The sequence below is a fragment of the Chiloscyllium plagiosum genome, unplaced genomic scaffold (genome assembly GCF_037043375.1).
Source record: "Chiloscyllium plagiosum isolate Xiang-an unplaced genomic scaffold, Cpla_swu_hap1 HiC_scaffold_30, whole genome shotgun sequence".
Lineage (NCBI taxonomy): Eukaryota > Metazoa > Chordata > Chondrichthyes > Orectolobiformes > Hemiscylliidae > Chiloscyllium > Chiloscyllium plagiosum.
The window spans coordinates 21,385,830-21,410,720 of NW_028270168.1; the positions used below are offsets into that span (position 1 = coordinate 21,385,830).

General features: G+C 42.2%; 1 protein-coding gene across 5 annotated transcripts in view; it reads left to right on the forward strand.

Annotated features, from left to right (window-relative positions):
• The first annotated feature begins 2,644 nt into the window (after positions 1-2,644).
• The window catches only part of LOC122563607 (uncharacterized), a 28,476-nt gene continuing 6,229 nt past the window's right edge, over positions 2,645-24,891 (forward strand). The window contains exons 1-6 of one of the 5 annotated variants that reach the window (XM_043717554.2): positions 2,645-2,764; positions 2,858-2,972; positions 11,858-11,947; positions 16,229-16,399; positions 18,400-18,463; positions 21,824-21,899. In XM_043717554.2, coding sequence (XP_043573489.2) covers positions 16,269-16,399; positions 18,400-18,463; positions 21,824-21,899 — 271 coding nt within the window. In that variant the 5' untranslated portion in view covers positions 2,645-2,764; positions 2,858-2,972; positions 11,858-11,947; positions 16,229-16,268. The other 4 variants (XM_043717555.2, XM_043717556.2, XM_087976798.1 and 1 more) reach the window with 4 other exon arrangements.

The following is a 24,891-nucleotide window of genomic DNA, read 5'->3' on the forward strand; positions in this document are numbered from 1 at the left end:
AACATGATTCAGACGTTTGCAAACAATTTGAAAATTAGCTGTGATTAATAGAATGGAAAAAAGCTGTAGAATACAGGAATACAGGCTGGTATAAGAAGATGAAATTGAATCCAGAAAAGTTTGAGAACAAATAAGACAAGGGAATAGACAATCAATGATGGGATTTTGAAAGGTTTGGAACAATCACAGGGCACGGGAGTAAATGTCAGTGGATCCTTGAAGAATGCAGATCAGGACAATAAGCTGGTCAAGAAAGTATATGGGACAGTTTCCTTATTGTCAAATGCATGGAGTTTAACAGTAGGATGGTTATACTAAAATTGTCCAAAATAGTGGTTGGAGCATGTGCAATGATATCTCTGCACTGTTGGGGAGACAATGCCAGGAAGTCCTGCACTGCCAGAAGACAGTCTGGAGAAAATACTGAACTTTCAGAGGAACATCGGTGAGGAAATATTGCATTGTCAGAGGGTCAGTACTGAGGAAGCACTGTGCAGTGAGAGGGGCAGTACTGAGAGAGTGCTGTGCTGTAGGAGTTCCCTGATTGGGGCTGTTAACCTGGGCTTATCAGGGAGCTCTTCCTGACAGATATAAACAGGAGTCTCCCACGCTCCTGATCTTCAGGCACTCGGTATGGAGGGGGGACGGCAGGTCTGAGGACCTCCTCATGGGTCTGCTCCTGGGCCTGGCCAAACTGGCCATAAACAGGTCCAGGCAGCGGGCCGTGGAGGGGGTTGTTAGGGCCGACTGCCTGCCCCTCTTCTGCGGCTATGTTAGAGCCCGGGTGTCTCTGAAGAAGGAGCATGCAGTGTCCACCGACACCCTGGAGTTGTTCAGGGAGAGGTGGGCGCTGCAGGGAGTGGAGTGTACTATTTCCCCCTCCAACTCTATTTTGATTTAATCCCTGCCCTCCCCTTCACTGTTTGATCACACAGCATTGCCTTTTGATGTGAAGGGCACTGCTTGTCACTGGCCACCCGGGTGTTTCCTTTCTTCCTGGTGGTGGAAATTTGAATAAAGATTCGTACACCTTGTGTCTCTCACTGTGTCTCACACCTACACACATACAACATGGGTGCTGGGGAAAAAATAAGCACTACCGCAGTTAGGTGGTAGTGTGGGGGTAATGGAAGAAAGAAAACATTTAAAAAGAGAAAAAGAAAAGAACAAAAAAAGAAAAAAGAAATAAACAGGAGTGTCAGAAGTTCTTTTCTCTCTGAAGCTGGCTGTTGAGGGAACTGGATCAAAACAAAAAGAAAAAGAATTAAACTAAACTGGAGTCTCCCACACTCCTGATCTTCAGCCACTCGGTATGGAGGGGGGAGGGCAGGTCTGAGGACCTCCTCGTGGGTCTGCTCCTGGGCCTGGCAAAACTGGCCATAAACAGGTCCAGGCAGTGGGCCGTGGAGGGGGTTGTTAGGGCTGACTGCCTGCCCCTCTTCTGCGGCTACGTTAGAGCCCGGGTGTCTCTGAAGAAGGAGCATGCAGTGTCCACCGACACCCTGGAGTTGTTCAGGGAGAGGTGGGCGCCGCAGGGAGTGGAGTGTACTATTTCCCCCTCCAACTCTATTTTGATTTAATCCCTGCCCTCCCCTTCACTGTTTGATCACACAGCATTGCCCTTTGATGTGAAGGGCACTGCTTGTCACTGGCCACGCGGGTGTTTCTTTTCTTCCTGGTGGTGGAAACTGAATAAAAATTCATGCACCTTGTGTCTTTCACTGTGTCTCACTAAAAAAAATAAACAGGAGTCTCAGAGATTCTTACTCCTCTAGAGACTGGCTCTGAACTAGCTAGTCAGAGTCCATGTTACAAGCATGTTTAAATCAAGGGTGACTTTGTGACGGGATACTGGACTCCATTTCAGTGATGGAATCTGGAGCCCAATGCTTGGAAGACTGGTATAGGCAGAAATCTTCATCACATGTAAGAAAACAATTGGACATACACTTCAGCTTCAATTGCCTGCAGGACTAGGGACCAAGAGCAGAGGTGGTGAGTTTAGACCAGATAGCTGTTCTTCAGTCAGCTGTCTTTGTGCGCCATAAACCTTTCTTTCCTTCTATGTTTTATTTGAATAATGGAACAGCATTGAGGGGCTAAATGACCTGGAAATAAAAAATGCTGGAAATTACAACAGGTCAGGCAGCAACCATGGAGAGACAGCAAGATAATGTTTGAGTCTGCATGACTGTCCATCAGAGCTGAAGTGTGGAGGGGTCAGCACTTATACATTGGTGGAAGGGTGAAGTGCTGGGGGAGGAAGGGTGTTGATAGTGCAGATGGCTAAATGGCCTATTCCTTTTGCTAGGAACAGGCCAGTCAAAATCAAACACAAAATAAAATTAGACTAAACAGATGCCATTGCTGCTTTATTTTAAACTGTATGCTGGACATAAATGTCTTTTTTCAAATTAGTTTCAATTGGTTCAAAGGTTTGTTGACAAATTACATTCCTAGATAAGCCTGTAATCCAATGGTTGTGTCTGTGAACTAGTTTGTGCAGTTGATTATTTTTATACAACATCATGAAATCAATGTTTGACATAGCTCTGTGCCAGAATAGCTAAGTGCCTCACCCACACATACATCTCTGTGAAACTCAGCAGTCTTTCAGTACAAAGTATCCTGGAACACGACTTTACCTTTGTGTACAGTCACTCCCTATAAATAGCAACAGAAAGTTCCTCTTCCTTGTTGCTTTAGTTGTCTCCATTCAAGCTGGTGTTGTACGTATTCTCTCAAGTTTGAAAGGACATGAGAAGTAAAACATTAATTATTATTAAATGAACTTCTCCTTGGTCTGAATTGATGACAAAAGATGCATTAATGACAATAGATAAATGGTTCCTCCTAGATCTACAATAAATCATCCCTCTGATTCTGAGCTGTTGAGCAGCTGCTTGGCTGTGACTGGGAGTCTGCAGAGGAGAAGACTGTTGTGTTACAGAGAAGAGAGAGCAGATATCAAGGTGAGTGCAAATTATTATTGTACATGGAATGAAAGACAACTGAAGAGTCATCGTGTTAGTTCTTTGGCACTTCATAGACAGACCACTACAGACTCCTGGCAAATACTTGATCTCAGCAAATTCTTGGATTTTCAGCATCACTACCTGCTCAAAGTTTTGTATGAACTGGATCACTTCAATTTATAACTCTTAGTTTAACTCCTTTTCCAGCTGCAAGTGTGAGTGAATGGAGGGTATGAGTCAGCAGAGTGTACAAGTGTGCAGTGTTTGGGTGAGAAGATTTAAAAGCTTAAATTGTCACTTTGGTCCTGTGTTCTGAAATTACTGATTCCTGTTCAGGTCCAAGTAACTCTCATTGAAAACCAAACACCCCAGATCATAGAAACCGTACAGTGCAAAAAGAGACCATTTCTCCCATGCATCGTTTGCACCAACCCTCTGAAGAGCATCCAACTATATCCCTGTAACTCTACATTTCCCATGACCTAACCTGCCTATCTTTGGACTATAGGAGGAAACAGCAGCACCTAGCAGAAATCCACATAGACATGGGGAGAATGTGCAAACTCCACACAGACAGTCACCCAAGGCTGGAATTGAACCTGGGTCCCTGAGTCACCATAGTGCTCTATTTTATCAAAGAACTGTGAAGGAATTTAACAGTTGGAATTACCTTGAGCTCTATCCTGTCCTCACCTAATTTCCATACAGCCTTACACAGAGGCTGATAGTATTTGGCACAGGGATAAGAATGTTATATAGCACACAGAGAGACAAGGTTACTTGACAGAAATGCCTGATTGAACGATGGATGTTCCACTTCAGATTTGGAAGAATGGTACTGAAGAGGGCCACACTGTTAAATGTGCAGTACAAGGAGAGTGCTGCACCTTTAAATGTGCAGTACAAGGAGAGTGCTGCACCTTCAAAATGTGCAGTACAAGGAGAGTGCTGCACCTTTAAGTGTGCAGTACAAGGAGAGTGCTGCACCTTTAAGTGTGCAGTACAAGGAGAGTGCTGCACCTTTAAATATGCAGTACAAGGAGAGTGCTGCACCTTTAAATGTGCAGTACAAGGAGAGTGCTGCACCTTCAAAATGTGCAGTACAAGGAGAGTGCTGCACCTTTAAGTGTGCAGTACAAGGAGAGTGCTGCACCTTTAAATGTGCAGTACAAGGAGAGTGCTGCACCTTCAAATATGCAGTGTTCAAGGAGTGTTCCATTGTTTGTTAGGCGATACTGGAGGAGCGCTGGACTGTCAGAGGGGCAGTACTGAGGGAGCGCTGTATTTTCAGAGAGGCAGTACTGAGGGAGCACTGCATTGTCAGAGGGGCAGTACTGAAGGAGTGCTGGACTGTCACAGGGCAAGTACTGGTGGAGTGCTGGACCATCAGATGAACAGTGTTGAGAGATTACTTAAGAAGCACTACTTGGAGTACTGATACTGAGGCAGTGCTCCACTGTGAAAACGTTAGTACTGGAGTCTCACAGAACCTTTTGAGGGCATGTGCAATGGTATCTCTGCACTGTTGGAGAGGCAATACCAAAGAAGTACTGCACTTCCAGAAGGCAGTCTGGAGAAAATACTGAACTGTCAGAGGAACAGCATCATGGAAATATTGCAATGTTAGAAGGGCAGTACTGAAGGAGTGCCGTGCTATCAGAGTGTCAGTACTGAGAGAATACTGTGCTATCAGAGGGATGGTATTTAGGGAGTGCTGTGCTGTCAGAGGGAAAGTATTGAGGGAGCATTGACCTGTCAGAGGAAAGTACTAAGGGAGTGCTGTCAAAGGGAAAGTGCTGAAGGAGTACAGTACTGTTAGAGGTTCAGCACTGAGTTAGCGTTGCAATGTCAGAGGGGCGTGCTGTATAATCAGAGGGGTAGTACTAAGGTAGCGCTGCATTGTCAGAGTGACAGTACTGAGGGAGCGCAACATTGTCAGAGGGTCAGTACTGAGAGAGCACTGCATTGTCAGAGGGGCAGTACTGAGGGAGTGCTGTATAGTCAGAGGGGCAGTATTGAGGAAGCGCTGCATTGTCAGAGTGACAGTACTGAGGGAGCGCTGCATTGTCAGAAGGACAGTACTAAGTGAGCGCTGTATAGTCAGAGGGGCAGTACAGAGGGAATGCTGTATTGTCAGAGAGACAGTACTGAGAGAGTGCTGCATTGTCAGAGGGGCAGTACTGAGGGACCGCTGCATTGTCAGAGGGGCAGCACTGAGGAAGCGCTGCATTGTCAGAGGGACAATACTGAGGAAGCACTGCATTGTCAGAGGGCTGTACTGAGAGAGAGCTGCATTGTCAGAGGGGCAATACTGAGGGAGCATTGTATTGTCAGAGGGATAATACTGAGGGAGCGCTGTATTGTCAGAGGGGCAGTACTGAGAGAGTGCTGCATTGTTAGAGGGACAGCACTGAGGGAATGCTGCACTGTCAGAGGGGTAGTACTGTGGGAGCACTGCACTGTCAGATGAGTAGTGATGAGGGAGCACTCCATTGTCAGAAAGGAAGTACTGAGGGATCGATGCATTGTCAAAGGGGCCGTACTGAAGAATCATTCCATTGTCAGACAGGCAGTACTGAGGGTGTGCTGTATTGTTAGAGGAGCAGTACTGAGGGAGTCTGCACTGTTAGAGGGGCAGTACTGAGGGTGTGCTGTATTGTTAGAGGGGCAGTATTGAGGGAATGCTGCCCTACTAGAGAGGCAGTGTTGGTATCATTGTTGAAAGGATCATGGATGTTGCATTGTGGTAAGAGGATTCATTGGACAAGACATTAAACTAAACCCATCTCTGACTGTTCAAGTGAACATAGAATATATCAACCATTTATGTGAAAAAAGGAGCAGGAAAATTCTTGTGATGTCCTGGCAAGATTCATTCTTCAACCAACACCACTGTCAGTTATTACATTCTTGTGGGAAAATTATCTACCGTATTTCCTCCATAACAACAGTACAGTTCAAATGGAAATTCCTTGATTGTGAAATGCTTTTGGACGTCCTCTGGATGGAGTTACAGAAGTGCAAAACTTTTCTGTCTGAATTGTATAGTTCTGTGCTCTCTAAGCTTTTGCCCATCAAGCTGTGTAATAGAGCTGGTGTGTTTCAATGTCCTGAAATGTTAGCTGGTTGTGAAGCTTCTTAACATTTTGTGCCTGCCAGACTGTTGATGTTAACCTATTGATGGAGAATATCCTTGAAAATGTTTGGTTCCAGTTGTTGGGCATGAAAGTATTATTCTTCCAGGATGGTTTATCGTTGCATCAAAGCATTGTATCAAAGCAATTATTGCATTACCTCCAAAGTGACCAATGTGACAGTGTTCTATCTTAAAAATGTTTAACATTTTCTACTTTGAATCTTTTTATTGAAGACATTTCTCTGAGGCTTTAACAAGCATATGGCATATGACACTCTTAGAATTACAGAACCCAGGAGGAGGACCATTAGCCCATTGAACCCATTTTGACTCTTTGAAACTGCTAACCAATAAGTTCCACAAACTCCTGCTCTTCCCCCGAGGCCCTGTAAATCTGTTCACTTCAATTTTTTTTTACTTTTTCCAGAACACAAATACATGTATGTCACTGTAAGTATGTACATTTCTTCATAAGCATTCACCATTGTCCAGCAACAAAAGAGACAAAATAGCCAGGAAAATCAAAAGACTGTTTCACAATCTCTGCATTTGCCATTATTTTAACAATGCGCACAAATAGTTTAAAGTTCACCTGCGTGCACCAGGTGAATAGGAATATTGAGATCTCATGAGCAACAATATTAGTCAGCTACCAATATTTTATTTCTTATCAACATATTAGTCTGACTCTTCTTTAGAATAGATGATTTTTTTATTGGGGTTGTTAAATATTTAAAGAAAGTAGAAATATTTACAGACAGCGATTGAAGACAGCTTTGTAATTGTTTTCACTGATATCCCTGGTGAGTAGATGAAACAGAAAAATATTAGGAACACAGAAACAGGGGTAGACCATTCAGCCCATCAAGCCCGGTCCTCCATTCAGTTTGATCATGTTTGAACATGTACCTCAACACCACTTTCCTGCACTATCTCTATATCCTGTCCCAGAAATCTATCTATTGCTGCCTTGAACATGCTTCAGGATTGAATTTCCATAGATTGTTGGACTTCCAAAGACTAACCAGACTTTGAGAGAAAAAAATCCTCCTCATCTCAGTATTTAATGGCCTACCTCTTATCCTGAGATTACGTCTCTGGTTCTACACTCAGCATTTGGAAGAAACAACTATCTACACCCACCTGCTCTGAAGCATAAGTCCCACACTCCCCTCCTTAAGACTTATTGCAGTTGGGTAGCCTTGTTTAATGTCAGTCAGTTTGGGATTGACATTTCTTTAGGGTGTGCAAGCAGTATACCATCCCCACCCATCCTAAAGTTCATCCCTTAGAATACTGTGTATTGTTACATACCTGGAGTGGTTTCTTTAAAAGAAGCCATTCGAAGTTCACTGTTGACACAGGATTTTTTTTTTAAATCTTCCTGGATCTCACATGACTGGTAGTAACTACTTGCTTTCCTGGAGAGGCCTGCTGGGGATATTTTGAACAGTTACCTGCTGGGAGAAAATGCTTGTTTCATCTGGTTGAATTGAAGGGAAGCCCACTAAAAAGACACTGTGTTGGAAGGATGCTTGCTAAGAACAAATTGTCTAACTTATCACTCTCATTTCTTAAAACAAAATCTGAGTTCAAAACAAAACCTATTTGTTCTTTGAAAACGGTTCAAGAAGCATCTCCTTACCTCCTGAACAAGCTGTGCTTGCAAGGTATAATGTAAATGGAAGTGGAGTTGAGGCTATATCAACCATGATCTTATTCAATGGCAGAGCAGTGTCCAGGGACAATGTGATCTACTCCTCCTATTGCTTAACATATGGATCTCAGTGCATCATAGCGGCTTATTATTTTGAGAGCACAGTATTTGTTATGTCGGTAAGCATGGCACATTTTACTCAGATTACACAGCCTGTGTATTGTGCGTCAGCCAGTTTCTGAAAGAGAAGAAATTGACTTCAGGTAATTGACAAAAGAACAAGAGAAAGAAATGAGGATTTTTTTTAATACAGAAAGTTGCTTTGCTTTGGAATGCACAGTCTGAAATAATGATGGAAGTACCAAGAACTTTCAAAACTATTGGACAAATATTGGAAGGTAAAGGAGAGCTTGGATACGGTGTAAGAGTGATAGAATAGGACTGATTGGATATCAAGGATGGCAACAATTATTGGTGTGTGCGGAGGGTTTAAACATCAAAAAATATTTTGTATTGGAAGACACCTGCTGCTCCTGAGGACAATGGGGAATAACACAGAGCTCCAATAGCACAGGACATACAGGCAGAAGGTCACCATTTTGGACATGACTGAAGAACCTCAGAATTTCTTGGCAGATTATTGCAGAAATGTGCAGCCTGCCAGAGCTCCTCTCCAGTGGACCAAGTGATCATGCATTTCCAATGGTAATGGAAGTCACCGCAATCCTAAAATATGTCACCTCCTTCCAGGGATTGACTCATGACATCAACAGGATCACATAGTCTGCTGCCCACAAGTACTTCACCCAGGTGACTGATATAGCGTTTGAGACTGGTTTGCCAGAGATGTGCGTTTATGTCCACTTTGCTTTTATTGAAGTCAGGGAGAGTGAGTGGGTCCTTTGCAAATCCCCACTTCAACTCACTCCCCCACTCCGCCAAGGACATACCAGTCCTGGGCCTCCTCCACCACCAATTCCTCGCCACTCGACACCTGGAGAAAGAATGCCTCATCTTCTGTCTCGGGACCCTCCAGCCACACAACATCAATGTCCACTTCACCAGTTTCTTCTTCTCCCCTCCCCTCACCCATTCCCAGATCCAACCCTCCAACTTGGTCCCACCCTCTTGAACTGTCCCACCTGTCCATCTTCCCTCCAATCCACTCAACCCTCCAATCCGACCTATCACCATCACCCTCCCATCCGCATCTACCTATCGCCTACCCACCTCCCTTTCCCCCCCAGCCCCACCCTCCCCTTCCTATTTATCTCTCAGCACCCTTCCACCCCCCCCATCTTCCCGATGAAGGGCTTGTGCATGAAACATTGACTCTCCTGCCCCTCAGATGTTGCCTGACCGTTGTGCTTTTCCAGCACCACACTTTTTGACCATTATTGAAGTCTGTCAGAATGAGAGTGCCTTCAGAGTTGATGTAACGGCTGGATTTTCAGAAGTATAAGATTTCATGGACTGCACATATGCGACAATCAATAGATCCTCAGATTAAGCGCAGTAGTCAAGACTAGATTTTGCTGGGTAAGAAGATCAATTGTTTTGGAAGAAAGGCATGTTAATGGAGTAATCTAATTGTCCTCCTAAATGGAATGGCCATAGGTTTGGAAGGTGAATTTCTGTGTGTATCTTGTCGGTCATACACATTGCTGCTATTGACTGTTGGTGAATGCTTGTAAATGTGATGCCAGTCAAGTGGGCTGATTTGTCCTGGGTGTGGTCAAATGTCTTAAGAGTTGTTGGAACTGCACTTATCTGGTATTCCATCACATTCCTGACTTCTGCATTTGTTTAATGCTTCATGAGTTATTCAATACAGACCATTAATCCTTTGCATTGGGACGGCACAGTGGCTCAGTAGTTAGCAATGCTGCCTCACAGCACCAGGGTCCCAGGTTCAATTCCAGCCTTGGGAGAATGTCTGTGTGGAGTTTGCAAATTCTCCCTGTGTCTGCGTGGGTTTCCTCTGGGTGCTCCAGTTTCCTCTCACAGTCCAAAGATGTGCAGGTCAGGTGAATTGGCCATGCTAAATTGCCCATAGTGTTAGGTGCATTAGTCAGAGGGAATTGAGGTTGGTGTGGACTGGTTGGGCCGAAGGGCCTGTTTCCACATTGTAGGGAATCTAATCTAATCTAAAGAAATCTACACCTGTTAGGTAGAGCTCTCCAATATCCTGACCCAGCAATGATAAAGGAACAGCAGCATATTTCCAAATTTGTACGTGACCTAGAGGGAACTTTCAAGGCGCTGTACCAATGCATGTGTGGTCTTTGTCTTTCTGGATGTTAGAGGTATTATTGACACAGCAGCGGATCTTAAACATGGTACACAAGGCTGGCATTGTGGTTGGCAGTGAGGGATTGAAGATTTAAGGTGATGTTTGGGGTGCTGATCAAGTGGGCTGCTTTGTCCAAGCTGAGGGTAAACAGAACATTTCAAACTGAGATCAGCAGATTTTTGTTTAGCCAGGTGGGAGTGAATGAGGAAAGATTTACCAAACAAGTGTTTTGAAGATTGTGATCCCTTTTATTTAAAGGAATATACACAGGCATGTAAAGTCCAAGGCACAGGGAGTAGCATTACTGCCTCTGAGCTAGCAGCTCTGGTTCAAGTCCTATTGCAGGACATAAAAATCAAAGAAGAATCATTCATGTGTGTTCATAATGCCTTGAGTATAACCATATGTATCTTTCCAGCACACACTAATTGGAGACAGTAGGAACAGAAGACACTCTTGGTCAGCCATAAAAGTAAAGTTAGAGTGTCTACCATAATTATCCATTTCGCTCCAGACTATTACATACACATAGGAAGTACATGTTGTCACAGTCACCTGGACTCTGAATACTACATGGATATGCTGATAGGCTGCTTTAACCACAACCAACCCATTCTTACCCTCTAATGGTCCCCATTGACAGCTTTTCATTCTCCCTGGGTCACTGTTATTCATTCCTTTGCTCAACTGCTGTTCTCTGTGTCTGGTCTCAATCTCCACCTATTATTTACTACCCGACCCCACCTCACCCCTATGTCTTCAGCATAAATACCACCTTTTCGTAGCTACAATCAGTTCTGAAGGAGAGTCACTGGACCCAAAACATTAACCCTGCTTAGTCTCCACAGATGGTGCCAGACCTGCTGATTTTTTCCAGCAATTTCTGTATTTGTTATAGGTATGCAATTGTTTGAGTCTGTCTGCTCATTGAATTGCTTGTGCCTTTTTGATTAATCTAACACACTTGTTCCCATCTCAGTTTGGAGTAACATTTTCTCATGCCCAGAATAATCAATTAACAGACCCCTGGGAGGGAGAGAAAAGAAAGGGTTGTCGTGCTGGAAAAGTAAAATGAGGGATGGACTAACGTTTTGTGTGGGTTTTATGTGTCTTTGGTTCTGATACAGAAGAGTGGGATCAATGGTCATTTCAAAGTTGCTAGGACTCTAATTAAAGTTCTAGTTTCTCTGATATGATAAGTGTAATTATCCCTTAAACTAATAAAGTCAAATTGATATGACTGTTTAATAATTTTACTAGGATCATTGTTTGAACGCTGCTTATTTACAAAATCTCCTTAGAAACCAAGTATCCATGTCTTTAGAGGAGTGAAGAAAGGAACTAAATTACCTCGGTTTGTGATTTCTTTTGTATGTGTTATGTTTGAGAAATTGCCAAAGCTCTCTAGAACATAGGACTACCTACTTTAGAAAGAGAAGAATCTGGGCACAATATATTTCCATAAGACATTTGTTGAAGATTGTTCAAAACTATTGTGTTTGTCTGTGTGTTTCAGGAGAGACACAGTAGACTGCAATGATCCACAACATATGTATGTTTGGGGACATGAAAGTGAGATTGGCCATGCTTCTCATTACCTTGATATTGGTTTTGCCTCAGGTTCTGAAGCAGTGTATTGACAGTTCTATATTTACAAGGATTCCTCTTATTTATGCAGAGTGGGTGTGGGGAGTGGCTGAAAGTGCAGGATCACTGGAGGTTTACAATTCTTGGGCAATTTTAATTGCTTCTTATTCCAAAATAGGAACTTAATTACATTTACTGTTTTTTTGCAGCTGGCTTCAGCTGGGACTTAATTGAAGGAGGCAGTGTCATGATGGAAGCAGTACTTGAAATGTCACTGGGCTAGTAAACCAGAACTCCAGGTAATGCTCTGGGACATGGGTTCGAATCCCACCATGGCAGGTGTTGAAATTTGAATTTTAAAAAATCTGGCATTAAAAGCTAGCCTCATGATGGCTATGTAATCATTGCTGTAAAAACCCACCTGGCCCACTAATGTCTAAATTGGTTTTGTCCACCTGTGACTCTAGTTGAACAGCAAAGCAGTTGACTCATAATGTCCTGTGCAATGAATTGAAATAATCAAATGACAATGGCCAACCCAGCTGTATTGACCCTATAAAGTCCTCCTTATCAACATAGAACATAGAACAGTACAGCACAGCACAGAACAGGCCCTTCAGCCCACGATGTTGTGCCAACCATTGATCCTCATGTAAGGTAAATCTAATGTACGAACCCTCAAATTTCTATGACCATATGCATGTCCAGCAGTCTCTTAAATATCCCCAATGACCTCGCTTCCACAACTGCTGCTGGCAACGCATTCCATGCTCCCACAACTCTCTGCATAAAGAACCCGATTCTGACATCCTCTCTATACTTTCCGCCAAACAGCTTAAAACTATGACCCATTGTATTAACAATTTCTGCCCTGGGGAAAAGTCTCTGGCTATCAACTCTATCTATGCCTCTCATTATCTTGTACACCTCAATTAGGTCCCCTCTCTTCCTTCTTTTTTCCAATGAAAAAAGTCCGATCTGGGCGCTGATGCCAAAACTGGGAGCACTCTCCCACAGATTATTTAAGCAACACACTGACATAGCCATATTCTTTGGAATCATACTTAGAGCGAATGTCCCAATGCCATCATTACCATTCATATGTCCTACCTCACAGTAGAAAATACTGACCAGAGGTGGTGATACTGGTATATGGCCAGAAAGGAATTTAGCTGGGAGACCCCAAAGTTGACTCCAGATCCCATGAAGTTTCATGGAATCAGGTCAAATACAGGAAAAGAAATATCCTTATAATTACCAGCTATCAGCTGCCTTTGGTTGATGAATCAGTACTCATCTATTTTGAATTTGGAGATCATACCTTGGCACAGGTACGTCTTGGTAGCAGCTTACTGACTGAGCTGGCTGAGTCTTAACAGACAAAGCTACCAGACTGGGTCCATAGTAAGTGATGAGGGAACCAACAAGAGGGAAAAATCCACTTGACTTCATCCTCAGCAACTTACCTATAACAGATGCATCTGTCTGTTGCATTACTAGTAGGTGTGACCACCACACCATCTTTCTGAAGTCATGCTGAGTCCTTTATTCTCATTGAAGATTCCCTCCGTCATATTGTGTAGGACTATCAACTTGCTAAATGGAAAAGACTTTGAATAGATCTAGCATTCAAACCTGAACACCCATGAGGTGTTGTGGGCCATCAGCAACAGCAGAGTTGCACTCTTAATCTGTAATCTCATCACTTGCCATATCCCCCATTCAACTATTACCATCGGGCCAGAAGATCAACCATAATTCAGTGAAGAGTGTATGTCAGGAGCAGCACCAGGTATATCTGAAGATGAAATATCAACACTAAAGAACTACAACATAGGACTGTGTACATGCTGAACACTGGAATCAGCGCTAAATAGATTGGTCTAAGCAATCCAACAACAACAGGTCAGATTTAAATTCTGTAGTCCTGCTGCAAACAGTCATGAATGATTCTGGACAATTAAACAACTGATAGAAGGTGGTAAGTTTGCAAATAACCCCGTCCCCAATGATGGAGGAGCCCAGCACTTCAGTGCAAAAGACAAGGCTGAAGTATTTGCATTCATCTTCAGCCAGAAGTGCTGAATGGTTCATCCATCTCAGCCTCCTCCTGATGTCTTCAGCATCACAGATACCAGTCTTCAATTCATTTATTTGCCTCCGTGTGGGATCAAAGAATGGCTGCAGACACCGAATACTGCAAAGGTTTTGGACCCTGACAACATTTCGGCAATAGTACTGAAAAATTATGCTCCAGTACTAGCTGCACCCCATAGCCAAATGGTTCCAGTACAGTTACAACATCGAGAACCAGGAGTCTTTATTTAAAAATAAGGTGTCGGCCATTTAAAACAGAAATTTGGAAACATTGTTTCTCTCAGAGGGTGGAGAGTCTTTTGAGTTCCCTTCTTCCAAAGGAAGTTGAGGAAACCCTCACCATTTTTCTTTTACAAAAGTAAAAAGTGCTGGAGATACTCAGCAAGACTGGCAGCATCTGCGGGAAGAAAGCAGAGGTATATTCTAAAGGTATATCACGAATAAAAGATTAGGGCCAATCAAGGATTGTAGTGGGAAGTTGTGCATGGCGTTTGAGGAGATAGGGGAAGCGCTAAGTGAATATTTTTCATCAGTACTCAAACTGGAAAAAGACAATGTTGCCAAGGAGAATACTGAGATACAAGCTACTAGACTAGACGGGATTGACGTTTGCAAGAAGGAGGTGGGGTTAGCAATTCTGGAAAGTATGAAAATAGATAAGTCCCCTGAGATGGATGGGATTTATCATAGGATTCTCTGCAAAGCCAGGGAGGAGATTGCAGAGCCTTGGCTTTGATCTTTATGTTGTCATTGTCTAGAGAAATAGTTCCAGAAGACTGGACAATAGCAAATGTTGTCCCCTTGTTCAAGAAGAGTAGTAGAGACAACCCTAGTAATTATAGACCAGTGAGCCTTACTTTGGTTATGAGTAAAGTGTTATAAGATTTAGGATTTATAATTATCTAGAGAAGAATAAATTGATTAGGGATAGTCAACATGGTTTTGGGAAGGGTACATCATGTCTCACAAATCTTATTGATTTCTTTGAGATGGCGACCAAACAGGTGGATGAAGGTAACACAGTTGATGTGGTAAATATGGATTTCAGTAAGGCATTTGATAAGGTTCTCCACAGTAGGCTATTGCACAACATACGGAGGGTGATTTAGTGGTTTGGAACAGACATTGACTAGCTGAAAGAAGACCGAGGGTAGGGATATTGATTGGAAATGTTTATCGTGGTATTCAGTTACAAGTGGTGTACCGCAAGGATCTGTTTTGGATTCATTGCTGTTTGTCACTTTTATAAATGACCTTGATGAGGGTGTAGAAGGATGGGTTAGTAAATTTGCAGATGGCACTAAGGTTAGTGGAGTTGTGGATAGTGCTGAAGGATGTTTCAGGTTACAGAGGGACATAGATAAGCTGCAGAGCTGGGCTGAGAGTTAGCAAATGGAGTTTAATGCAGAAATGTGTGAGGTGATTCACTGCAGGAGGAGCCACAGGAATAAAGAGTACTGGGCTAATGGTAAGATTCTTGGTAGTGTGGATGAATAGAGAGATCTGGGTGTCCATGTACATCAATCCGTGAAAGTTGCCATCCAGGTTGATAACGTTGTGAAGAAAGCATATGGTGTGTTCACTTTTATTGGTAGAGGGATTGAGTTTTGGAGCCACGAGGTCATGCTGCAGTTGTAGAAAACTCTGGTGTGGCCACACTTGGAGTGTTGTGTACCGTTCTGGTCACCGCATTATAGGAAGGATATGGATGCTTTGGAAATGCCTCAGAGGAGATTTATTAGGATGTTGCCTGGTATGGAGGGAAGGTCTTATGAGGAAAGGCTGAGGGACTTGAGGCTGTTTTCATTAGAGAGAAGAAGGTTGAGAAGTGACTTAACTGAGACATACAAGATAATCAGAGGGTTAGATAGGGTGAACAGTGAGAGCCTTTTTCCTCAGATGGTGATGGCTCGCATGCGGGGACATTGCTTTAAATTGAGAGGTGATAGTTAAAGGACAGATATCAGAAGTAGTTTCTCTACTCAGGGAGTAGTAGGGGTGTGGAATGCATTGCTTGCAACAGTAGGAAACTTGCCAACTTTAAGGGCATTTAAATGGTCATTGGATAAACATATGGATGAAATTGGAATAGTATAGGTTAGCTGGGCTTCAGATTGGTTTCACAGATCAGTGCAACATCAAGGGCCAAAGGGCCTGTACTGCACTGTAATATTCGATGTTCTGTGTTCTATGTTCTAGAGTTAACATTTCAATCTCTTGAATCTTGGTGCAGCTGTACTCATCCAGGTAAGTGAAGACTATCCAATTACACTCCTGACTTGGACCAGGTGGTGACTAGGTTTTGAGGAGTCAATTGCCACAAAAAACTCAACTTCTGACATGGAGCTAATGTACTTTTGAGACAAGTAGATAGGCAATTCCGATCAGTGGACATCCTTGGGATTTTGGGGGATTTGGAGTTGATAATGCTGTTTGGTTGCGTGGAATGTTAACTTTTGGGTTGGTGCTTTGGTTTCTCTCAGGGTCTCACATGATCGGACGACACTGCTGCTAGGATTCTTCATGGCTTCAGGCCCTCAAAATCTGCAAGTTGGCTTTGGGGCGTTGCACTTTCCTCAGTTGGTCTTGGTCACATCCATTGCTATCCTTCTGTTACTCATCATGCTTGTGATCCCCTGCGCTTTCTGTAGGAGGTAGGATCATGGAATATTTTTGGGCGATAGTCCACATAATTAAATTTTGCAAAAATATCTGTTTTGACTGAGGTAATGTCACATTTTTGAAAGTGAAGGGAAAGATTGGGTATCGTGATGTTACTTATTGAAGTAGCCTTCAATAATATATATCTCAAAGGTAGAAGTAGATTTAAGCAAATTATGGAATCCTAAATTTACCAAGCTCATCTTTTAGACTCACTTATGTAAGGATGAACACTCACATGTAAAAGAAATGAGGAAGAAAGACCATTGTATATAGTGCCTTTAAGGTGCTTTAGACATGTGTGTTTTATGGCCCATGAAGTACTTTTGCTGTGCAAATACTCTGACGTGGGAAGGGCATTGGCAATTAGTACACAGCCATCTCTTACTGACCAGATGATCTGGTCTTTATAGATCAGTTTGTCTGGGGACAGATATTGACCAAAAACATAAGGGAGAACTTCACTCCTCTTCTGCAAAATAGTGTCATGTGATCATTTATGTCCACCTAGGAGGCCAGTTTAGTCAACCTGCTGTCAAGTAATGATGCCCAGCCCCATTGTTTGAATGAGACCAGATGTCAACCAGTTCTCCCAGCATTTTAGCTAAGATTACTTACAGAGTGGAAACAGGCCCTTCGGCCCAACAAGTACACACCGACCCGCCGAAGCACAACCCACCCAGACCCATTCCCCTATATTTACCCCTTCACCTAACACTACGGGCAATTTAGCATGGCCAATTCACCTAACCTGCACATTTTTGGATTGTGGGAGGAAACCAGAGCAGACCCACGCAGACACGGGGAGAGTGTGCAAACTCCACACAGAGAGTCGCCCGAGGCAGGAATTGAACCAGGTCTCTGGCGGTGTGAGGCAGCAGTGCTAACCACTGTGCCACCGCGCCGCCCACAATGTTCTCTAAGGACATGACACTCTCTATATATTTGGAAACTCAATTAAATCAAATTAAATTGTGTAAGTTTTTAAAAGGTAATTGTAACAAATATCAAATCAGAAATGAAATTTATAAAACTTAAAATTTAAACCTGAAGAGAGATTATCTGCTCTGACTCCTGCAGTGCCCACTGACATTTTAGAAGAGCTCTCAATCCCCAAACAATAGTCATCACTGACATATTTTTATAAGTAATTGACTGTCAATATTAATAGCTTAATATAGCCTCAGCATTACACTAGAGTGTAAAAATTTTGTGCCATTGGAAATTTTTGGACCTGAACTCAAACGCAGAACATTCTGCCTCAGGGGCAAGGCTGCTCCTGTGTGCGTAGCATTTCCTACAGAGAGCAACTCTCCTCCCTCAATGGATATGAGATCATTAGGGTGATAGCAAAAAGGAAAGAAAATAAGCTGTAAATGGATATTTGAGTATTGAGAGGTGTGCAGAGACATTTCTTGTTTCCATTCATATCAACCCATAAGGCGGGTTTATTGTCTGGCTGACTGTCTCCCATCATTCCCCAGTGCATCATACCATGAACACAGTTTCCAAAGCTATTTGGGCGTGCTCCCAGAGATTTTATTATATGATCTCTGCCACCTTCAACCATCCCATCCCCCCCCACACACTGCCATTGCTTACTCCACACATCTATTCTCATAATCTTCACACTTCATACAGCCATTTAGGAAACAAAGTACTATCAGACACCCACTATCAGACAGTTTTGCATTCCACCTCCAATATATATTGTAACTTGATAAATACAAATTAATTCATAATGCCCTCATAATGTAATTCATTATTTTCTCCCAACGATTTGCTTGCAAGTGTGTTCTGCAGATTAGGATAGGTTTAGGGAGGCTCCTGAACTTGGGTCTTGATGCAAAAAAATCAGTTGCGCTTGTAGATCTTGACAGAATTTGATGACTTTAACAGTGAGTTAAGTCACGGACAATGTAATGGGCTGCTGAAAATTGCAGGATAATGGTTGCTTTATATTAAAACTCTAACATTCTTCTTTGTTCACTAGAGTTTATTGGAGAATAAGAAAAGGAGCTAACAGTCTCGCAGGGCAACAAAAGGTGATGTTTATGGTGAGTAAGGCACACTTTGTGAATCCATGCCTTGTGCAATTCCCGTCACCTTTTGATTCAGCTTTTGTAGAGCATTTTTCATAAACTTGGCAGGGCCCAAATTCCTCCATATTCAACAAAGTAGCTTCCAGGGGTCAACAGTAAACCCAGCAGCCAATTTGTACATAGCAGGGTCCCACAACAGAAAGGAAGTAATAGAGTCATAGAATCATACAGCACAGAAAACAGACCCTTTGGGTCAACATGTCCGCAAAGACCAGACATCCCTATCTGACCTAGACCTATTTGCCAGCATTTGGCTCATATCCCTCTAAACCCTTCCTATTCATATACCCATCCAGATGTCTTTTATGTACCAGCCTCCACCACTTCCATTAGCAGCTCATTCCATTCACGCACCACTCTCTGCATGAAAACGTTACTCCTCAGGTCTTTTTTAAGTACATTCTCTCTCACCTTAAGCCTATGCCCTCTTGTTTTGGACGTCTCCACCCTAGAAAAAAGACCATGGCTATTCACCCTATCCATGCCCCTCATGGTTTTATTAGCCTCTATGAAGTCACCCCTCAGACCAGATCACTTGCAGTTGAGAGATAAGTTATTGGCTGGGAGACCAAGGAAAGCTCTGTACTCACCTTTGGGTAGTGGTGTATGGTGGATTTAATTTTTCAAACTCACTCAAGACAGGCCTGACCACACTTTGTCCTATAGTGCAGCACTCCTTCATGTTTAAGTGTCTATAGTCATCGGACAGGACTTTTGTTACTGAGGTAGATAGGACAGGTCAAATAATTTCCCAACATGGCAGTCTCACCTCAGTTTAGAGAAAGTTTCACATCAGGGAGTTGGTGCAGGCCCAACTTTGATCCTAAATGGCCATTTTGTGTCAGTTGTTTTCGAAATGTTAGACCCTCTAGCCCTCACTTTTCACAGCCACTCTTCATTCATCTCCCACAGCCTCTCCATGACAACTTGTACTTTCTATCCACCTCCATGCCACATCACCCAATATCCACCATGGGCAGATTTCAGGAGGCACGTGGAGAAAAATTGTTTAATGTAGCTCTCATTCATACACAACGGATAATGAAAAAAAATTCCTATTCATAAAACTCATTAAAAACTTTTACATTTTCAGTGGTCAATTACTTCAAAAATACAAACTTCTGTATAGACAACATCAGACATATCCTTTAATAGCCTCTTTAAACTTCAAATCAAACTGTGATCTCAAAATACTCATTCAAATAATTGTAGCTTTTGCAACTGAGACAGACATTTATAATAGTATAACTAATGCTGCTGTGAAGTGTCAACCCAGATCTGTTGAGGGGGTTCTTGTGAGCAGTGATTTATCCCTTTATCTGGTCAAGAATGTCCAAGTTCAATTCTGACCTTTGGATGAGGTGAAAATTATGGTTGATTTTAAAAAAGAAAAGATAATCTACTGAAGGAGCATGACCAGTTTTTTAAATCAATACCAGATGGTTCAGCAGAGGTTTTTTCTTAAAACTCACATGGACTACTTCAGCGTGTTTCAAGAGTGGGGGATTTTAAAATCTTAAGGTGCTGAGACTTAAACATACATTATCTGCTCTCCAAGAATGCTTACATCTACCCCATTGATTTGTGACTTCTGCACTGTGCTCAGGGCAATTGTAGCAATCAAAATGGGGTCTGTTTGAACTCAACACTAAAATTGCACCCTTTTCCCTTCCCCTGCTAGCAAATAGTGGCCCTGTCAGAAATGGAGACATCTGCATAGTCTTCCCAATTCCATGAAAATTTCTTCAATAGAGAAGAGCTGAATGAGGCTATTTAGCTCATTATGTCCACACTGACTGTCTTTGGATATTCCTAAAAGTCCCATTGCCTTGATCTATCCCTGTGGCAGTACAAGGTTATTCCCTTCAAGTGTTCATCCAATTTCCTTTTTTAAATTATTGATTGTTCTTGTTTCCACTACCCCTATAAGCAGTGAGTTCCAGGATATTATCGTATGTTGAGTACTGCAGTTCTTCCTCACACCTAAATACCTTTAATTCAAGGCTTCCCAAGTTGGGAACCCCAATGTGATTGCAGACTAAAATTTTGGGATCAAAAGCTTGGAGGCAGCAATGTTCACCATAGAGGTCCCCTCACTCTGGATGCCCATCTTCCCCCATCCCCTCACAAGCTCTCCCACTTCATCTTCACACCACCCATTCTCTCAGTTCCACTGTTCCATCTCAAACCCCTTTGGGGTCATGACAATTTTCAGACCTTGAAGTTGGGTCACAGTGTGAAACCAATTGAGAAGCATTGTTATAATCAGTCCCTAGCCCTTGATTCATCAACAACTGGAAACATTTTGTTTTCTATCCAGCTTATCTAAACCTGACAGCAACATCTACAGCTCTATCAAATTTATCAATTTCCTTAACTTCAAGGAAAGCCTCAGCTTCTCCAATCTAACCTTGTCATTAATTCCTTTATCTCAGGAACTATTCTTGTAATTTCCTCTGCACCTTTCAAGCACCCTTACATTCTCTTCAGTGTGGTATCAGAACTACACATAATACTCTTGTTGTTGCCTAACTAGAGCATTACATAGAGTATATGCTTTGCAAATTATTCTGTCAGTGTGTGTTGCCACATTTTTAAAACCTATGCATTTGAACGATCAGAAGTCTCTGCTCCTGCACACCATGTAGAATTGTGCTAAGTCCATATTCCCTCACCCTATTCCTACAGCCAAAATACATCAACTTTGTATTATGGTCTACCCATCATATTTGCCAGCCCATCTATGTTTTGTTGTAATTAATTGGAATCATTCTCACTATCTGTTACATGTACAAGCATCATATTCTTAGCAGATTTTGAAATTTCAGTCTGCATTCTGATACCAATGCTGGGTGGAGATGGACTGTCCCAGCAACTGGTGATGGGGAATGGAATTAGTGAAGGGACTTAGGAATCATTATTGGAGTAGGAGTATTGAGTGTCCCAGAGACTGGTGTTGGTGAAAGAGTGGGATTTGACTTCTCAAGCTTCTAACTCAGTGATTCTTAAGAGGAATGTACTGAATGTATGAAGTGAGGTCTATAGGCCCATTCCAATGATGTAAACTGTTAGTTATTTGCCTTTTTTGAATTGAGAACAACAGGTGCTGGTCATAGGCTCAAAACATAAAAATCCTTTAAAGATATTGTGAATGAAGTAATGATTGGAGCTTTTAGCAATCACTGCATTGGTGGAGGAATCAGCAATTCTGATCTGACAGCAAATAATGTGTTAGATGTACATTGGTTTTGATCATTGACAGACAAAACCCAATCTAACACTTACATCCCGTGTATCATTCTATTTATTCTGCAGAAGAATCATAATGTTCCGGTTCAAGCCAAAGATGATCCAAAAGTTACAAAGGCAAATAGAATGACACCATCAACTGGTATGTAATGGCAATAGTGTTTTAAACAGGTGATGTCTCTTAATGATTGTAGCTAAAGAGAGCCTTGTAATGGTAGTGTGGCCAAGAGGTCTAAGGTGATGGATTCAGGTTCTAGTCTCTATGGAAGCCATGAGTTCAAATACCACTGCTGTCAATTACAGATAAGTATCCAAACATTTCCATTTCTCATTCAGATCCAATTTGTGACCCTCTTACAGTGCAGTGGTAGTGTGTCCTTACCCTGGACTGTGAGAGGTGTGTAATAACATCTCTGATAATAAAAATAGAGTGACTTGCATTTTGAATGAAGATTCTGAAGTGCAGTAGACTGAAAAGGGAGACCAATGGTGCATTTTAGATATTCTTTTTAATCTTAGTTTAACATCCGATTAGGAAAACTGCTTTTGTATAAGCTTTAGGTATTGTGCCCTCTGCTGGCAGGCTTAATGTTTAAAAATTCATTAATAGAGTGTGGGCCTTGCTGGGGGAGGGGGGCGCGGGGATGCAGCATTTGTTGTCCATCCTATATGTCCTCAAAAAGGTGGCGGAGAGCTGCGTTCTTGAACTGCTGTAGGTACCCATTCAATGCTGTTAGGGAGGAAATTCCAGGATTTTGACACAGTCACACTGAAGGAATGATGAAATGCTTTGAAATCAGGATAGTGTGTGATTTGAGGGGGAAGTTGTAAGAGGTAGAGTTCCTATGTATCTGTTGCCCTTGTTAATGTGGTTGTGGATTTGGAAACTGCTGTCTAAGGAGCCTTCATGAATTTCTGCAGTGCTGTTTGTAGATGGCATACTCCAGCTGCTACTGAGTGGTAGAGCAGTTGAAATGGTGCCAATCAAGCAAGTTGCTCTGTCATGGATGGTGTCAAGCTTCTTGAGTGTTGTTGGACCTGCATTCACCCAGATAAGTGGGGACTATTCCATCACACTCCTGAGTTATGCCTTATAGATAGTGATCAGGCTTTCGGGAGTCAGGAGGTGAGTTACTCAATGTAGGACCCTTAACTTCCATGCTGCTCTTCTAACCACAGCCCTTACATGGCTATTCCAGTTCAGCGCCTGGTTAATAATGTTGATAGTTAGGTTTCAGTAAGAGTAATACAAGTGAAGTCAAGGTGTGATGGTCAAATCCTCTGTTGTGAATTGGCTTTTTCCTGGCATTTGTATGGCACGAATGTTACTTGCCACTTTGCCCAAAGCTGGATATGGTCCTAATATTATTGTATTTGGATATGGATTACTTCAGTATCTGAGGAGTCATGAATGGTACTAAGCATTGTACAATCTTTGGCGAATGTCCCCACTTCTGACCTTAATGTTAGAGGGAAGTTCATTGATGAAGCAGCTGAAGATATTTGGGCCTAAGACATTACCCTGAGGAACTCCCGCAGAGATGTCCTCGAGCTGAAGTGACTGACCTTCAACAGCCACAACTACTTTTCTATGTGCCAGGTATGGCTCTAATCAAAACAGAGAGTTTTTCCTCCGATTTCCATTAACTCTAATTTTGTTTGGGCTCCTTGATGCCACACTTGGTCAAATGTGGCCTTGATGTCAAGGACAGTCACACTTACCCTACCTCTGGATTTCAGTCCTTTTCTATATTTGAAAGAAGACTGGAATAATGTCATGAGATGAGTGGCCCTTGCAGAACACCAACTGAGTATCAGTGACCATAGTTACTAAATGAAGAAAGACAGAATGTACATTTATATAGCCCCTTTCACAAGTGCAAGAGGTCCCAAATTACTTTCCATTTAATTAATTACTTTAAAAGAAAAACATTGTTTGTGCTGAAAGTGTAAAATGACAAACCTGGAAATACTGGAAACAATCAGCAGGCCTGGCAGCTTGTGTGGAGAGAGAAGCTGTCAACAATTCAGGTCAATGTCCTTTCAGCAGAACTGGAACATGTTCGAGATGTAACAGATACCATACAAGCCTGGAGGTGGAGAAAATGGGGAGGAGAGAGCACAAAGGGAAAATCTACTGTAGAAAAAAATTAAAAGCAATATTAGTGCAAAGCAAAGGTGGGGATGGTAGGGAAACAGAAGATGAATCTGGATGAGATGAAAATGACAGAGGCAGAATTGTTACAGGATAGAGAGGTCAGAGTGGGAGTGGGACTTCTGCACTTACACAGTGCACAGAACTGAATTAACAAGTGACCAGAAAACTATGGGTCATGCTACAGATAGAACAGGTTTATGCTAGTCCCTATACCCCACGTGAACCATTTGAATTACCTCTGCTGCCATTGTTCCTTGATCCCTCTTTCCTCTTGTATTTAAGGCCAGTCTCAATGCATACTGTAACTGTCCACTTCAATCACTGGATGTAGCAGGGCGTTCCACATTCTCACCAATCCAGGTGTCAAGAAATTCCTCCAAAATTATTTTTCATCTGTCAGTGACTATTGTTACAATCTCAGCTGATCTTTTTACTGAACATATCAGATGTCAGAATGAAATCTGTCCTGATTTATCATATTTTGTTCTATTTCTAATTAATAAGGTAATGTTTCCCTGAAACACAAGCACACAATGCTGCAGATTTAGTTTTAACAATAAAATAGAAATTGATTGTATAAAAGATATGAAGATATACTAGTTACATTTAACACAAATTTTAAAATTTTGATACACATGGTGAAATACAACCCTGTAACCTTAACTCCCTTTGCAGTAATCACAACAGAGAGGAATCCTTCTGCTCTCAGCTTTATTGGGCTTGACTTAACTGATTCTCCAATTTCAGGTCTTGTGCATCTATAGGCTCTTCCTTGAGTACTTGTACAACTGAGGTTATATTTTCTCAGCTTTAAATAATTCCTTCAGGGTTTTAACCAAACACTAGAACATCCAAATTTAATACCACATATTTCTTCCAGTATGGGTGTTTCTCTTAATACTGTTCTGGATCCTTCCATCTGAAGCCTAATATACTATACTGGTTAACTTGTTCACCTGTAAAAATTCTCCCAATG